Source organism: Arachis hypogaea, chromosome 5 (genome assembly GCF_003086295.3).
Source record: "Arachis hypogaea cultivar Tifrunner chromosome 5, arahy.Tifrunner.gnm2.J5K5, whole genome shotgun sequence".
NCBI classification, from domain to species: Eukaryota; Viridiplantae; Streptophyta; class Magnoliopsida; order Fabales; family Fabaceae; genus Arachis; species Arachis hypogaea.
In genome coordinates, this window is record NC_092040.1 from 97,593,430 (window position 1) to 97,612,492 (window position 19,063).

Sequence of the window (19,063 nt, forward strand, 5' to 3'; positions counted from 1 at the left end):
GACTCATGTCATCCACAATGGTTAGAAAGTACTTGTGTCCATGAATGGAAGGTGTTGATATAGGACCCCAAATGTCAAGATGTAACAAATCAAAACAGCTAAGAGATTCAGAAGTACTATATGAAAATGGTAATCGCTTTTGCTTTGCTAAATGGCAAGAGTTACATGGATTTATTTGTTCATTACAATTGATGAAGGGATGTGTTTTATGCATTATTTGCAGTCTATGCTGTGAAATGTGACCTAATCTAGTATGCTATAAGGCATTTATGATATGTGTGTAAGCTGCAGAATTGTCATCAGTAGTGACAGCTGCTGTGAATGTAAGTGATGGGTGTCTGGAAGTGTGTGTGAAATCAGTTTTGTGAGCTGCAGAACAGAAAAATTGCTTATCCAATGTATAGAGACCATCAACACATTTAGCTACTCCAATCCTCTTCAAAGTAGCTTGGTCCTGTATCTCACATAAGTTATCATCTATGAGCATTTTGCACTTCAACTTGCTGGTTAATTTTGACACAGAAATTAATTTGAAATCGGAGTTTGGAATGAAAAGCACATTTGAAAGGTATAATTGATTAGAAAACCTTATGGTGCCAATGATGCTACTAGTCGTATGGCTACCATCAGGCATTCTAACAATCATGGGACTGATTTCTTGATATGATTGAAAATCGTCCAAATTAAAAGTAACATGATCAGTTGCCCCTGTGTCTATTATCCAGAGGTGAGATTTAGCAGTAACAAAGGATGAAATGTTGCTACTGTATTTTAAAATGACAGTGTTACCTTGAATCAATGGAGTATTGTTTGTGGTGGATTGAACCTGATTTGTGACTTGAGGTTGTTGCTGAGCCTCCTGTCCTTTGAGAAACTGCAGAATTGCATCCTTTTGGTGTGAAGAGAGTTCATAACTTGTAGAATCACCAACTTCCTTCTGACTGTTGCTTAGGCTGCATTGGCTGAGATCATCGAGTCTCTTCTTAGCAGGTGCTTCAGCAGCAATGTAGTTGATGCTGCTGATTTGCCTTTGCCTCAAGTGAGGCGGCAAACCATGCTTTTTATAGCATGTCTCAATGGTGTGGCCGGTCTTGTCATAGAATGTACATTGCACTCTGTTTCCTCGTCCTCTGCCAGGAGCCTGGTGTCTACCTCTCCCTCTGCCTCTCCCTCGATTGCTCTCATTGTTCGACTGCATGGCTCTGTTAAAGAAAATCTTGGATTCATTGCATTCATTGAATTGTCGTTCCTGTTGTGTTAACATGGAGAAGGCAGCATCAATATCAGGTGTGGGATTTATCAGCATTAGTTGGGATCTAACATTAGCGTATTGGTCATTCAGTCCTCTTAAAAACCTTGTGGTGCAATCCTCTTGCCTATGCTCTCTGATTATATTCAATCCACATGAGCACACAGAAGTACCATTTACGCAATCAGGAATGGGTCTAAAATTGTTCAAATCCTCCCAAAGAGATTTCAGCTTTGTGTAATAAGCTGTAACAGTAGCGTCTCCCTGTTTCAATTGAAATAGTTCTTCCTGCAATTCTGCCACCCGAAATTTGTCACCATGATAATATCTATTCCTCAGTTCCTTCCAAATATCTGAGGCGTTATTGTTCCAAATCACGCTTGCTGAAATTTCAGGACTCAATGATAGTGTTATCCATGACACTAAGTAAGTGTTGCATTTCTCCCAAGCTTCAAAAAGCGCATCGTTTTCATTTGGCCTTGTGATTGATCCGTCAATGAACTTGAGCTTATTCTTCGATTCAAGGCCAACAGCATGGCTCTGCTCCAGGCACTGTAATTGCTTGCAGTTAAAATAACTGAAATGAGAGGATTACCAGGACTTTCGCTCGGATGAAGAAAATAAGGGCTCGTCAGATCTTGCCATGAATTGACTGAATTTCTCGCCATCTGAGCTTGAATTGCTGACATTTGTTTCAAGAAATTCGCAATTGATTGAGCATCCATCACATTGGGATTCAACGGTTGAGTGTTATCCATTGCAATTTAGGGATTGAAGAAAATGAGAAGGGATCTTTTGAGACGAAAGAAATCTGAGCAGTTACCAGAAGGGAAATGAAAGGAAATGAAATTCAAGAACACAATTGGCGAATTCAAGAATCTGTTTGGTTGCCATATTCAGATCTTCTATTCTTGGTCTCGTTGATCGGAGCGGTACCTCTCTTCCACGCTCACCGCACCATGTGAAAACGCGTCAAAGAGAGGGTCATGCTCTCATCAAGCTCTATCGTGCAAGTCCAAGAACAGAGGGTGAAGAGATTGGAGATGAGGAATCAAGCTTCATCCATGGTGAAGCAAGATGTGAGAGTATGTGATGAGAAAGAGTGAGAGAGAGAAATGGGAATTGAACTCAGAGTAGTGTGTATATTAAAAATGCTCAATTGAAAATTTCTCTTGTTTTGACATGCTATTTATATACAAGCTAAAAGGAAAATGAGAGAGTCATTAACTTAACTGATTAGCTATAATCTCTAACTGACTATGCCAGCTGAAATTTCTAACTTCTATTTACAAATATACAATGAGTTTTAGTTATCAAGATGTCTATTCAAGTTATAGGATGAAAAATTCTATAATAACATGGATAAATGCTGGAAAAGAATTTAAAACAACAGCATAGACAAAAATATGGATATAACAACAATATAGGTGTCATATAGTCTCTTGTTTTTTATCTTATTTCTTTATCTTCTTGTGATTCTATTATGGGTGCTGATGAGTATCTTGTTATGTTTTGGTGGGAGTTAATCTCCCTTTTGTTTAGTTGTTTTGATATTGTACTTTGATTTTTTCATTTTTTTTAGAGATGTGTGAATTTATAATCATAATAAAAAAATATGCAGTTTTTTATGATTTTTTTATTTGGTAAATTAAGAATTTATTGTAAACTTAAGTTCTATTTCAAAATTTATTATTTCAAAATTTATTATTGGTTAATGAATTGTTACATATACAAAGTAATATTTGTGAATTCAAATTTTTAACATTTATTCAAGCCAGCGGATGAACTAATCATTTGATGAATAGAATGAATCTAAACATTAATTAAATATCTAAAATTATTTAACAATTGTAAATAAGTTTTTACACTGTACTAATATATGTACACGGAATAATATACAAAAATAGATAAAGTATTTTTTTTTGAAATTTCTAAATGAAAACATACATAATAATTTTTTATATAAAAATTTTATAAAATTAATTAAATTTAAAATTTAATTATTTTTAATATTAAAAATAATAAAATCAATGAGTAATAATTTTACTTATTTTTAAAATATAACCATTATTCATTAATAATAATAATAATATATAGTTTGTGATTAAATTAAAATATTTACATTAAAATCTTATTGTTTTAAATTTTTTTCTCTTTAAATAGCGTAGTCTTATGATTTTTGAGTAAAATTTTTAAATTCTCTTGCTCTTATATTAAAATTGATTGAGCAAATATAATCTAGTATGAGATAAAATTCGTTTTTGAATTACGTTCTTTATTATCATAACAAAATAAACTATTATGGAAAACTGTTTTTGTTAAAATATATTTAGAATTGTTTTATATTTTAGTATCATATTATTTTTGAAATCAAAGTAATATGACTAATATTGTTACTTGTTGAAACTTATCAATATATTTTGTCTATTCTTGAGTTGAAGTAATTCTATTTGTACCTAAAAATGATTTCATATTGTTTTTGTTAGTTTAAACACCTACTAAAGCGGTTAAAGATAAGATGAATGCATAATTAAATCTGCAATATGTTGTCTTAACTCTTGTGGAATGATAGAAAAGATTTACATCTAAAATTTTGAATTGACGAAATATTCTATTAAACAAAACGAATATACACCTAACACTTGATTGAATATTCTGTATAATTTAATTGAATATTTCATATAGTTTAACCAAATATTCTATTAATTTCAACGTTTTTGTTACAATAGGGATTTAGTTACAAAATCTGATATGATATACGAATCTAATTGAAAAGAAAAAAATATATATGAACCTAATTGAAAATTCGATAAAATTATAAGGACTAACTGAATAATTAAACAAAAAAATAATTTTTTTATTTAAATTAAATAAATATAATATTTACAAAAATGAACAAATAGTGAGGTAATTATAAAAATACATCCTCTGATACATCTCGGATGATGAGGGGATAATTATAAAATGGACATATCTCGGATGCTATGACCCTGTCTTGAGACCCCATCACAAACCGCGCATATATCTCGGATGATTTGTATCCGATATTAGCCCATATACATATTTCGGGTGCATTCAAAATGTGACTCGCTGTGATCCTATCACAGTATAGAATCACAACATCCGAGATATACCCATTTTATAATTACCCCTTAGCATCTGAAATATGTCCCAAAATACATTTTTGTAATTATCTCACAATTTATTTATTTTCGTAAATACTATATTTATTTAATTAAATAAAAAATTCAATTTTTTTTGTTACAATAAAAACAGAAATAATATTGGTTATTCAAGAATCGAATCGATTTTTTCATCTAATATAACCACTTTTCTTTTAAAAGGAAAATCATTTATCAATTCATTTATTCAAGTCAAATTAATTAATTAATTAATATAATTGATTAGTTATAATTAAATTAATATGATCAAATAAAATATTAAATAATTTAATATTTATGTTATTCAAATCAAATAAATGATTAATTATAACACTTTTAAAAATTATTAATTAATAAAAAATTCAAAATACAAAAAAAGTTAATACAGATTAAAATAAAATTAATTTATTTATTTTAGTCAAATCAAATAATGAAGGTAATTAATTAGTTATAAATTATAATTAATATGATCAAATAAAATGTTAAATAATTTATAATATTTATTTCAATGAAATTAATTTATAATAAAATAAGATTTTAGCTAATATATATCTTTAAGATAGTAGTTAATATTATTATTAATAAAAAAATTTAAATTTTTTATTTTTAATAAATATATAATAATTACATTAAAAATCAAACTTTGCATAATTTTTTATAAAAAAATTTAATTAGTAATTTTAATATATACTTTTAAACTAAAAGAATATATTAAAATTAAGTCTTAAGACACATGTTTGTTAAACATATAAAATAAATTAAGAAACATCTTAAAAAATATGTAAGGTGAGCTGTATTATTAATTGAAGAAACCAATTTTAATAATATATGAGTGTTGTAGTTAGCGAAAATTAGATTCGGAAAAGGCAATGATTTAGGAAGTAAGGATGAGATTTGAGAAGGAGAGAGGAAAAAGAGGAGGCGAATGCCAACTGTGAAATCAAAAGCAGTGTACAGGAACGCGAAGAAGAAACAAAGAAAGATCGATCAAGTGAGAATCCAAGATTCAATTTTGATTGATTGAGCTGCCGCAACACTCGCATTCGGGAAACCACACATACCAACCATATTCTTCTCTCTCCTCTTCCTCCATTCTCTCTTCTCCATTTTCTCTACTTTCTTTCTTTCTTTCTTTCTTTCTTTCTTTCTTTCTTTTTCCATTCGAATTCAGCAATGAGCAGCTCTCACGATCAACGGTCAAGATCTTCCAAGCCTCCCACCATCCACGGCTGTGCTCAGTCCGGTGACCTTGTTGGACTCCAGAGGCTACTTCGTCAAAACCCTTCTCTTCTCAATGAGAGAAACCCTGTTGTAAGATCTCACCCCTCTTTCCTATCATCTTTTTCAAATGTAGATATCTTTTCTTGTTTCTTTGAGTGAAATGGGGGTGATGTTATTTCAAATGCTTCTTTTCTTGGGGTTTCAGGATTTGGAATTGTGCCCATAACTCTGAGATCTGCTTACTTATCAATAATATAGAAGAAAGGACGATACAATTAGTAGGAGGTGTTAGGAAAAGATACCACCTTTCAATTGGTCTCGATTACTAGTCTAGCTGAATTTTCATTTTTAGTTACACTAGTACCATTGCTGTTCCATGGATTGAAAGAAAAAATGAGATCCAAGCATAGTTCTTTTAGTTTCTGATTCCCTCGCCGCAATGGAAAAGAGTGGCTTTTCGGCATCTCAATTGTTGTCATCTGTTGATATGGTCATTATTATTCTCATGATCCATTTCTCCAATTGCTTCCTTTTGAAGTGTTTAGTAATTAGATTTCGAAATGGTGGTTACTTCATCAATAGGCTTGTTGCTAGACTTTATACTGATATATTAATCTCTAGCCTTTTTCTTTATCATTGCATGTGATTTCGCATAAATTGGAGTTCTAATCTAACCTGATTTATGCAGATGGCTCAGACACCACTTCATGTTGCTGCCGGTCAAAATAGGGCTGACATAGTTAAATTTCTGCTCGAGTGGCAAGGACCAGATAAAGTTGAGTTGGAGGCGAAGAACATGGTAGGTACTTGTCACAATATTTTTGATTGAATTTTATTGTTAGAATATGTATGATTCTCAACTTCTAGTAATAGCATTGTAGTTCTAAATACCTTTACTTTATCACCATTTTGCAGTATGGAGAAACTCCATTGCACATGGCAGCAAAAAATGGATGCAGCGAAGCCGCAAAGTTGCTTCTGGCCCACGGGGCTGTTGTTGAAGCCCAAGCAAATGTGAGCTTTTTTCCTTGCTTCATCTATCATTTACTCTAGAATTAAACTAAGCAAAAACCATTTATATGCTTTGTATGAAAGTTTGTTTACAATCTTTTTCTTTGCAGAATGGTATGACTCCTCTACACCTTGCTGTTTGGTACTCTCTACGAGCTGAAGAATTATTAACTGTGAAAACATTGCTTGACTACAATGCAGATTGCAGCGCTAAGGACAATGTACGAAACTTGAGCCCTGTTTTTCTATTACTTAAAATCAGTTTTAGTGAAATCAAAATAGATTCTCAAAATTGAACCCTTGAATTTCAGGAGGGGATGAATCCTTTAAATCATCTTTCCCAAGGCCCTGGAAGTGAGAAACTTAGAGAACTACTAAAGCATGCAGAGGAAGAGCAAAGGAAGAGACGAGCGATTGAAGCATGCAGCGAAACCAAAGCTAAAATGGACGAGCTGGAAAAGGAATTAGCAAATATTGTGGGTCTAAATGACCTAAAAATTCAACTACGTAAATGGGCAAAGGGTATGCTTTTGGATGAGAGGCGTAGAGCTCTTGGTCTGCACGTTGGCACGCGAAGACCCCCACATATGGCCTTTCTTGGCAATCCTGGAACAGGTTATAACCGATAAGCTTGGCTTGCCCCCTTTTATTTTGCATACTGATTTCCTTTACTTTATGGATCATGTACTTTCCTTGTTATCTTTTATCTTTTCTAAAAAATAAAATTAACCAACTGTCTTCTCTATTTGATAGGTAAAACTATGGTAGCACGGGTCCTTGGAAGATTACTCCATATGGTGGGAATTCTACCTACCAATAAAGTGACAGAAGTACAACGAACTGATTTAGTTGGTGAATTTGTCGGCCATACTGGTCCAAAAACCAGGAGGAAGGTATGCCATTGCCTTTGAAATCTTTCCTGTTCCACATCTTCTTTGCCTTTTGAGAACCAGTCATTGAGTGCTTTGCTTAATGAGTTAAACTCTGTATGCAGATCCAAGAAGCGGAGGGGGGAATTCTCTTCGTCGATGAGGCATATAGACTAATACCAATGCAGAAGGCAGATGATAAGGACTATGGTTTAGAAGCCTTAGAGGAGATTATGTCTGTCATGGACAGTGGAAAAATCGTAGTTATATTCGCAGGGTACAGCGAACCGATGAAAAGAGTTATAGCTTCAAATGAAGGTTTTTGCAGACGGGTTACCAAGTTTTTCAATTTTGTTGATTTCAACTCAAAAGAACTAGCGCAAATTCTTCACATCAAGATGCATAACTTAGCCGAAGATAGTTTACTATACGGATTCAAGTTGCATCCTTCTTGCAGTATACAAGCTATAGCAGAATTGATCGAAAAGGTAACGACTGAAAAGCAGCGAAAAGAGACGAATGGTGGTATGGTAGACACCATGTTGGTTAATGCTAGAGAGAATTTGGACTTGAGGCTTAGCTTCGATTGTATAGATACAGAAGAACTTCTTACCATCACATTGGTAGATTTAGAAGCAGGCCTTAGGCTATTATCAGTGTCTCAGTAAACCATTCTTTTGGCATTCCGAATAGACATTTAAAGTGATCCTTTTCAGCTTGCCTCCATGTTCATTGTTGAGTACATTGCAAGTTTGAAGCTGCAAAATGAAGGAGGAGGCTGACATGATTTAAGTTTGCCACAATAGGTGGATCCCCATTTTTTCCCCCCTGGAAATTGTTTTGTCATATATTTGTTATTTTTTCTTATTTGGTAATGTTATAATAGGCTACATTTATGCAATGCTATTATTTTTAGTTTTTTATAGTTATATTCTTTGTATTTTATTCATTTTTTCTTCCAGTTTGTTGCTTTCTGAACCATTGGTGCTCTGTTAAATAATTGATCAATATTTTTTATTTGTTTGAGACCTTATGTATGGTATTGTGCAAATGACCATATTTTTTAAACTGGATAACGTGAGTTGAAATGGATAACTTTGTGTGTTGAAATGGACTGTAGATTTTTCTGATAACTCTATCATATTCTTAAAATGTTAAAAATGATTTGTTACAACTTATTTGTAACATCATTTCAATTTAACAATGTTAGAGAATGTATATAGTATAATGGTCAAATAGATAATGTGTGTAATTTTGATAAATTTTAAAGAATACCATATTATTCTATTCTATTCTATTTATTCTCGAAAAAAAAAATAAAACAAATTTTAGAGATATTTGACCAAATTTTCTAAGGATATCTAATATGCTTGTATTTAGTGACATTTTATTTCAGAAGGCAAGTACCTAAGAAAAGAAATAAAGATCCAAATCTTCACGCATGTAATGTAAAAATTGCCGTAATGAGAATCATTGATATTCAATTTTTGGGAATTCATGCGCAGGACATGTAATATTAATCAAACTTCCATCATGAAAATCAAGAACTCAAAAACATTACTACTAACCAGACTTTAATCATAACAAACAGGTGTAATGTCAATCAACTACTTGTCGATTGTCGTTTCTAAGTTAGAATAGTTTTAGGAACATGATCTATAGCTTGCTCATTACGTAAAAGTCAATAATAACAATAATAATAATAATACATCTAATAACAAACACTCCAAAGAAAAACCATGCTGAAGAGATTCTAACCCACAAGCAAACCCAACAAAAGAAAAAAAAATCAATAAGGCAGAAATAAAAATAGAATTACACTATTATTCATTATTAAATTTTAGGTTCGAATGTCTTTCTATTTCCTGAAAATATAGTGTACTAAAAAAAAGGGACATTTATCATTTGTACAACTGTATATGTTTGTAGTTTTAGATTATGTTTTAAAGGATAAAAGATGTTCTACCAAAAATTTTGAGTTGATATTTAAATTGTTGTCAACGAATTTTAAATTTTTTAATAAATTTGTTAATTTTTTTAAAATGATTTCTATTGGATATTTGGTTCTTTTATCGATTTCAATTAAAGTTTTAATATATTTGTTAAACAAATAAATTTTTAATAAATTTTATTATAAGATAATTAAGATAAAAAAATAACAATTAAAAATATACCATTTTAACAGCTAAAATTAATCTAACAACTAATAATTGAAAGTGAATTATTCAAATTATCCTCTAAAGTTTTGTTAGAATTTAAAAATAAAAGACAAATTTAGATAATTCAACTCATAAATATGTAAAATACCATTTTCCTTAATATTCTATCATAAGATACATGAGTTAAGGTTGAACAGCATAGCAACTCACCAACTCTAAACCAAAGTATCAGTGTTACTCAAAACTGAACCATAACCATAACCATAACCATAACCGCAACCAGAACAAAAATCTAAGGGTTCGTTTTTACACCTGGTTATCCAAACACCCCAATCTCTCTCTCTGTCTGTCTCTGGTGATAGAAGAGAGAAGCATGGTGCTAACTTCAATCTCCATAATCTCTTCTTCACCTTCACTGCCTTCAAACTCGGATTCACCTTCCACTTCCACTCCCACCCGAACAAGACCCTTCCGCTCCTCTTTCAAACAACAGAGTCTTATTTGGTTCCCAACAAGAAAACCCTTTTCATCATTCTCTTCCACCTTCCCAGTCTCTTCCTCCGCCTCTGCTTCAAGCCAAGTCCTCCACGAAGATGGGTCACCGGAACAGTTCCTAAACAACAATTCCATCGCGGATTTCATGAGGTTCAAGCGTGGTGTTGATGGTGGCAGTGGTGAGCTTCAAACAGCTGTTGTCAGCTACAGAAAGAAGTTCCCTTGGAACCTCTTGCGCCCTTTCCTTCAGGTGCTTCCACCTTTCAACCTTCATTCTTTTCCCTCTTGGGGTGTCCAAAGTTTGCATCTTTATCGCTTTCTCTCAATTGGGTTTTCTGTGTTTCTTTTGGTGTAGGTTGATTTGGTTTCCACAATTCACATCGCTGATGAAGAGTACGTGTTGCCTTCTTTTCATATTCTTCTTTTGTGATTTTGATAGTTATCAGCAACAGCTTATAATGGCGGTTTTAGTTGTTGCTAGGAATGAAGATTTGGAAAGGGAAGTGGGAAAATTAGGGTGGTTCTGTTGATGATAAGGCATTAGGGCAACTGAGGAAGATTGAGATTGGAACTTTTGCTCTGTGAATGCCAATGTGAACTAATCTTATGTTTGGAATTGAATTTGATGTTAATTTACACTTCTAGCAAAATTGCTTAACTCTTACAATTACTAACTCAATCTTTATTAGCATATAATTAGATGACAAAACCAAGCTATCTGTGCTGAAAAAGTACTAACTTAAGCTTATAGGTTATTGACTAGTTCAAAATGTTGCTAGAGTCTGGATGCTGTTTTCTTTTCACCCAAATATGTTAATTTCTAAAAGTTTGATGAACAAAATATCATGTTACTGGAAAAGAATCGATCTTCCTGATCCATTGGTACAACATGATACTCAATTGTATTGGAGATAGAGTGTGATTGAAGGATACATTTTGTACCTTAAGGTGTATCACAAAACAACATGACAAGATTACTTGCTGCATGCATTTGAGTGGTAGTATGGAGCATTGCTACTTTTATGCAAATGATAATTGCAAGTGATTCATTGAACTGACTTAATTTGTTATGATTGTAAGGTATTTTCTGGCCCTCCAGAAGGAACTTGAATCATATGATTGTGTCCTCTATGAAATGGTGACTAGCAGGGAAGCTTTAGAGAACAGAAGAAACCCTACTGCTTCAAAAAGGTTAAGAAGTTCACGCAGGGGTTTTAACATTTTGGGATGCATCCAACGCCAAATGGCTCGAATCCTTACGCTTGATTTTCAATTAGACTGCCTCAATTACCAGGCTGCCAATTGGTACCATGCAGATCTTGATTATGAGACCTTCAAATTACTTCAGGTCTTAAGCTGCTAATTTTTATTGCTCAATTCAATGCCATATACACATTTTGAGGGCTGATCTGAAGGATTCTGTACACTGCAATTGGTGCTTTGTATATATTTGTTGATATGATTTTTCTTCCTGTTAATTTTCAGTTAGAAAAAGGTGAAAGCTTATTTTCTTTTGCAAGAGACATGACCCTCAAATCTACAAAGGCAATATTGCAGCCTTCTATCCCGGAAGATCTCGACCCATTGAGATCCAAGCTTTTATGGGCTTCACGTGTACTTCCGATGCCACTTGTTGGCCTTCTCATCATTGGAGGCGTTTGTGCTGATGTAGGAAGTCAAGCATCAGATTATCCCGAAATCGAGGCATTGTCAAGGCTTGACTTTGGTGCTGCAATGAAGGTCTTCCTTGCAAAGAGACTAACATCTGAGTAAGTTTCTGTCATTTATTTCTTTTGTTCCATCTCTCTTTTCAATCTTGCTCTTGTAGGTTTCTAAATTTCTAGCATACTCTTTATTTTCTGTGCTGATCATCCCAAATCTTGCACCAGTACATGAGTGCATGTATATATGAACAACAAATACGCCTTGTCTTGCTAAGTGAGATAGATATTCTATGATAAGATTCAACGAAGTTTTATATTGGTGGTCAAGTTTTGTTCACAAAATGCAACCGTCATCTGTTATCTGAGCTTAAAACTGTTGTTTGTGTAGGTTCACACAGGTGACAGCAGATGTGGAGGAGAAATCAGTCATAATTGGTGAGCGAAACAAGGTCGCAGTAGATACCCTTAGAGCCGCAATGGATGAGGGACACAATAGGATCGCAATTCTTTATGGAGGCGGTCACATGCCGGATTTAGGGAGGAGACTAAGGGAAGAGTTTGATTTAGTGCCATCTAGTGTGCAATGGATAACAGCATGGTCCATAAGGAAAAGGGACCTAAACACTAGTTCATTTCCATTTCTGAAGGCAATGGCAGAAGCCTCAGGCTGGCCGTTGAACCGCTATCAGACGTTGGCATTGCTCATCTTTTCATCAGTGTTAGCATTGGATCTGTGGTTTTGGGAGCTATTCTTTGGCACTGCAGTGAATTGGGTTGCTGAAACTGGCTCTGAAATACTGAGGTACATTGATAGTTCACAGCTCATATGATTTATCGTTGGACTAAAAAATGTTCATACTAATAACTCATTTGAATGAAGAAATGTTTCTTTCAGCAGTGTAAATATGATAAAGCTTTGTTGTTAGCATATGATTCAATTGTTTTGTATTCAATGAACTTTGGCCGCATGACTTAAATTAATTGCAAGAACACCAAATTCATGTAGTGTGAATTTTGTGTTTCAGATATTCATAACTTTTGATGCTAACCTCATTGCATCTTGTTTGATTCTTATCCCAAAATATATTCTCCTTAATGTCTTTTTTGGCAAAGGAAAGAAATAAAGAGGAAAAAGAGGAAGAGTTTTATGGGCTCATTGGTAACTTTTGAATGAAAGGAAATAGGCAGAAAATATATAGAATAAAAATTAATGAAAAAGTGAGAGGAAAGCAAAAATTGATGTTGAAAAATTATAATTTCATCCATGTATAATATAGATTATTTTATCCATAATACGAAGGAATTTTGAAGAATTAGTTATAAATAAGATAAATATTTTAAATTTGAGAACTGTAAATATATATGGGTATATACTATATACAAATAAGATTGAATTGTTTTTTTTTTCTTTTTCCGTGTGGTTGGTCTCAAATTACACCAATGTAACTTGGGATCTAAAAAAACGGTAACAAATGAAATGCTGTTTTTTTATTTTTATTTTTTTGAAAAAACGTATTGGTCAAACTTTTAATTACTAAATTATATTACTTTTTTTTTTAAACTGACTCTTTAAGTTGAATTTACTTCTTAAGATAATTATTAAATTTTATTGAATTTCTATAAATTGAAAAAACAAAAATACCCTTGATTAGTAATAACACATGTTCTTTCCATGATTTGAAATATAGGAAGCCAATGAAGTATCTGTATAATGGGGGATTTAGGAATGTTTAATTTAGTAGGATATCAGATATTTATTATTCCTAGTATTGAGGTACTCAGGTACTCAGATGGTTATTCTGAATAGTATGTGTGTATTGTATTTGAGAAATTAATAGTATTTTATCCTAGATGTTCATTTTTTAACTCATATTGGACCAAATAAATAACTCATTATACACATTGTACAAATACTCCATTAGCTCCCTAGCGGAATTCATTTATAAATACATGGAGAGTATAATAAGTACAAAATAATTAATAAGTTATTGAAATTAAAAAATATAATTAAAAAAATAAAAAAAACATTTATTATGAAAAGGAATTTTTTAATAAATAAATTAAATTTTATATTTACATTTATATGTATTTTACAAACTATCTATATTTTGACATTCTATTATTCTTTAAACATTTAAATTAACGTATGTATTTGTGCAATGCATGAAAAATGTCTATTTCTTTATATTTGTATCTAAAATATCAATTTAAAATAAGTTATTCATGAATATATTTATATATAAAATAACTTCATATATTATTGTTATTTATACTAATACCAAACAATCTATAAAATAAAAAAATTTACAAAGTATTTATATTTAATAAAAAAAGGTGTAGTATACAGTAAACAAATAACTCAAATGTTTATAAAAAAATGAACTAAAATATTTTAAAGTGGATTTTATATATATTCACCAAATGTTGTCAAATTAATAATAATAATAATAATAATAATAATAATAATAATAATAATAATAAAAATATTGATTTGAATAGTAAAAAATAATAATATATTATTAAAAATATTAACAAATAATTCTCTAATTATTCATATAATTTAATAGACAAAAATAAAAAATATACTATGTTCAAAACATTGTATAACAAAGAATCAAGAATTATTAAAAAATATATAATATTTATAGAGATATAAATAAAAATCAAGATAATTATTAAAAAGATATAATATAAAATATTATAATTATTGATAATTTTTATTATAATTAATTATTAAATATTAACAAATATAATTATTCAATAATAATATATATATTTTTTTAAAATAGCATCAACATGAACATGCATAACAACATACTGGACTCTAGAACTTACGTTCATGAATAATAAACGAAACAATAATATATATAACATTTACAGAAATATAAAAAAAACGTAATGATTTTTAAAAGAATATATAATAAAATATTAAAATTATTGATTCATGAAAATATAAGAAAGAATCATAATAATTACTAAAAAGATATGAAATAAAATATTAGAGTTATTAATAATTTTTAACATAATTAATTATTAAATATTAATTTGTTTATGATTGATTACATAATACTTTTATAAAAAAATGGTTAAGATCGAAAAAAGAGATATCAAAATTGGCACTAGAATGCGTCACGTTAACATGTTTGGCGTCAGAATGTAATTTATTGTAGAATTAGAATTGTTCATACCCTGATCCAAATCATAAGCCAGGCCCAAATTAAACTAAAAGGCCCAATCTAAAAAATTGACATTCACCGCCTATTTGACCTCTTTAAAGAGGTTGGAGTCAACATAAGCAGATACTTAACACTTATCTAAGTGAATAACTGCCTCCATAAATCTCTCTCCCACTTCTAAAAGGGAGATCTCAACAACCCTAAGATAGAGGGATGGTTATCTACCATCAGAAGTGGAACTACTTCAGCGGTAATTATTGGCTCGTCTCTTATAAATACCTTGACACATTCAGGTATATCTAAGTTCCAATACACTTAAACCTGCTTAACCCCTTGCTGACTTAGGCATCAGAGTGTCTTGCAGGTACCACCCCCCACCTTTTCAAACACAACTCGGACGGCGGCTTTCTGACGCAAGACAAGTCGGAGACCACTCCATTGAATGTTTGGGCCTTGTAAGCAAGCCCAACCCACATCCGGTTTCAGGTAAACTCCGGAACATTGACGCCGTTGCCGAGGACTCGGAGATCAACGCATAATGGCGGACGACTAGCACGAAGACGGACACACTGCATCTGATTCCAATCAAGAGCATCAGGACGCGGTCAATAACGACCAAGCAATAATACATCTACCAGGAGCGGAGGGATCCGTGGTGAACGTCCCTCGAATACCTAGGGATCAAAGAAAGTTTCCTCTAAGGTCCATCAGCCTGGAAAGGAGGAGCAACCTCATTCCACCGACCTCATAGGGCTACTACATGGCCACCAAGGTCGACTCGAGCAATTAGAACAAGAGCTGGAACGACAGCGTGAAGCAAAGAGAAGCCTAAGGAGAGAAAACGAGCGACGAAGAGAGCTTGAAGAAAAGCTCTCGAGGCTGGAATCCAATCTTCGAAATAAGGATTCTCACGCAGATCGAGAGGACTCCTCATTGGGGGAAGATGACCCATGCACTGAGGATATCATGAGGGCTAAAGTTCCTAGAAACTTTAAAAGCCCTGATATAGATTTGTATGACAGGACGACTGACCCGAAGCATCACCTTAGTAATTTCAAAAGTTGGATGTATTTGGCCGACGCCTTCGACACTACCCGCTAAAAAGCCTTCTCGATGACTTTAACAAAGGCGGCCATGAAGTGGTTCAACGATCTCCTCCCAGGTTGGTCACTAGCTTTGACGACCTCTCGCGTAAGTTTCTTACGCGATTTTCAATTTAAAAAGACAAGGTTAAGCATGCTCCTAGCCTACTGGGGGTAAAATAGGAGGTCAGAGAACCTCCTGAGAGACTACATGGAAAGGTTCAATAAGGCATGCTTAGAAATGAAAGACCTGCCTAGTGAGGCAGTAATAATGGGTCTCGTTAATGGACTGGGAGAAGGACCCTTCTCCCGTCCATCTCAAAGAGACACCCAACTTCTTTGAACGATGTATAAGAATGAGTCGAGAAGTACATCAACATGAAGGAAAACGCCAGATTACGAGAACCAAGTTGGCAACTGGGCACCCTCACCAGTCAAAAGAAAAGGAGAGAGCCCAAGAGAAAAAAAGAAGTCGGATCTGAAAATTCTAGAAGATACCACTCTTATACTCCTCTATGAGTTTCCCTAGTCGACATCTACAGGGAAATTTTGCATACCGAGAAGCTTCCTCCCCCACGTCCAATAAAAAGTAAAAAGGGGGGAAGTCCTAATGAGTATTGCGAGTACTATAAGCTTTATGGACACTCCACAAATGATTGTTACGGCCTTAAAATGTGATAGAAAAGCTGGCTAGAGAAAGTCGGCTGGATAGATATCCAATGGAAAGGTCGGACACTCATGGGAAGAGAAAGAGAGATGACAAAAGTCACGAGCGGAGAGGCCCACCCCAGCAAACTCCAGAGCAACATATACATATGATATCTGGAGGATTTGTTGGAGGGGGGCTGACCAAGTCATCTCAAAAAAGACATTTCAAAGAAGTCTATTAAGTCGGTAGTGATGGTCTTGACCTTCCAACGATCTCTTTCACCAAAGAGAAGGGACACAGAATCATACCCAAACATGATGACCCGGTGGTAATCACCATGATCCTTGCAAACACTCACCTACACAGAACCCTGATAGATCAAGGGAGCTCAGCCCACATATTGTTCAAGCTAAGCCAGCCTTTGATAAGTTGGGATTAGAGGAAAAGGAGCTAAGAGCCTACCCCGAACACACTTTTTGGGTTAGGAAACACTCCTATCAAACCCCTAGGTCCCACAATTCAAACAACATATCATCCTCTGGTGGCCTTTGAATTTTCATCCACAAATTTTATCTTGTTCTTGGATTTCAATGCTCTCCACATGTCTCCCATTTTTTAAAATTATTTCCTACCAAAGCAATGAACCGTAACTATGGCTGATCCTAAATTTCTCCAGGATGTAAAAAATAAGAACTCACTAGGTCTAAAGTTGGATTTTTTTAGCTTTATTTGTATTTTGACTTATTCATCATATTAATTTAATTCACCAACACAACTAGTGCTTGTGTATCTATTGAAGAAAATAACAAATTTGTTTCAAGTTTCCTCACTTCTTGATTACAAAACCTAATTTGAGATTTGAATCAATGAACCATGTTAATGCAGATTCAAAAACTTCTTCTCTCGATCTCACAACCTAATTTGAGATTTGAATCAATGAACCTTGTTGATACAGATTTAAAAACTTCTTTTCTCGATCGCGTTAATAAAAAATGTTTGTCTATACTGAATCGGTGCAAGACAACACAAATTTCATCAATCTCTATCGATTAAGTTCAAAAAAAGAGGTCAAGGATTAGATGAGAAGAATGAAGAAAAGAGAATTCACAAGAAGAGGAGGAAAAAATCAAAGAATTGTGTAATGAGTTTCTTTTGAAGTTCCTTAACCATTTACTATAATTTTTATTTCCACGCTCATCACACCATATTAAAATTGGTGAATTTAAGAAAAAATGAAGGAAAAAATCTCACGAAGTTTAATGTAAAAGAGAGTGTATACTTTTATCGTAATTCTATCACTCTTATGTTCATTTTTTTATTGCAAAAAATAGTTATAATATTATATTTCTCAACTATAAATAATAGCTACTAAACTAAGTTACACAACAAATTATTTAGTCAGTATTCTAACAAACTAATTCACTAATTATTCACTAATAAAATTTGTTTACATCAATATTTCTTAACTAATTAGCTTATACTATTATACATAATTAATTGGCTCATGTAACATATATAAATATATCTTTGACTATACTAATATTCTTATGCATTATTTCATTTTCCATCTTCACCTATATCTGTGTTTAAAGTAGATTAGAATTTTCAGAGCAACGCACATCTTCGATAGGTACACTATTTAAACTGGTTATATTGACAGAGTAATGGTGTATTCAGGTGCATTCAGTTAAAGTCAGTTGGTCAGTTAGAGATTGCAGTTATGAGTGCCAGGCTGGACTTCAGTTAGTTAGTTTCATTCTGCTAGCTTTTCCAATCAGTTAGTTAAACACCCCTTCCAACTGTTCCTATATATATAGACTATACTGTCAAGTCAAGTGTGATGAATCATTAACAGAATACAACAGAAACTTACTCCACTCTTCTCTCAACTCTTCTCTCTTCTTTCTCTCCTTCTTCTCTACTAAGGCCTGGTACCTTTCATGGTATCAGAGCTTCACAGAATCTGCAATCATGGCTGAAGAACAAGCAACACTAGCTGCGCCGCAACAAAACTTCACATCCTCTTTGATCTCGATGAAGCTCGATGAGGACAATTTTCTACAATGGAAAGACCAAGCCGAATCTACGGTTGAAGGACACAATCTGTTGCATTACATAATTGGAGAAAGGATACCAACACGATTCAAGGAAAATGGTGAAGTAAATCCTGAATTCTCAGTCTGGAAGAGGCAAGACGCTCTGTTGAAATCATGAATCTTGGCCTCCATGACAAAGTCCTTCACCACCAGAATGGTTGGGTGTGTGTATGCGTATGAATTATGGAAACGTCTAGACGATCATTTCACTTCTCAGATCAAAGCAAAGAT

The 19,063-nt window shown here is 33.1% G+C and overlaps 3 protein-coding genes across 3 annotated transcripts; 2 read left to right on the forward strand and 1 right to left on the reverse strand.

Annotated features, from left to right (window-relative positions):
• Positions 1-256: 256 nt before the first annotated feature.
• On the reverse strand, positions 257-2,007 carry LOC112803825 (uncharacterized). The gene is made up of 2 exons (XM_025847284.1): positions 1,903-2,007; positions 257-1,801 (listed from the first exon to the last, which is right to left on the reverse strand). Exons 1-2 carry the CDS (start codon positions 2,005-2,007, stop codon positions 257-259), a joined length of 1,650 nt encoding a protein of 549 aa, XP_025703069.1.
• A 3,229-nt stretch (positions 2,008-5,236) lies between these two features.
• LOC112802146 (uncharacterized) lies at positions 5,237-8,526 on the forward strand. Its single transcript, XM_025845210.3, has 7 exons — positions 5,237-5,721; positions 6,320-6,430; positions 6,547-6,645; positions 6,753-6,863; positions 6,954-7,257; positions 7,396-7,535; positions 7,637-8,526. Exons 1-7 carry the CDS (start codon positions 5,584-5,586, stop codon positions 8,177-8,179), a joined length of 1,446 nt encoding a protein of 481 aa, XP_025700995.1. The 5' UTR covers positions 5,237-5,583; the 3' UTR covers positions 8,180-8,526.
• Positions 8,527-9,831: 1,305 nt separating this feature from the next.
• Positions 9,832-12,855, forward strand: LOC112802147 (uncharacterized). Its single transcript, XM_025845211.3, has 5 exons — positions 9,832-10,415; positions 10,521-10,558; positions 11,246-11,513; positions 11,651-11,934; positions 12,218-12,855. The coding sequence occupies exons 1-5, from the start codon at positions 10,044-10,046 to the stop codon at positions 12,657-12,659; spliced, it is 1,404 nt and encodes a 467-aa protein (XP_025700996.1). The 5' UTR covers positions 9,832-10,043; the 3' UTR covers positions 12,660-12,855.
• Positions 12,856-19,063: the final 6,208 nt, after the last annotated feature.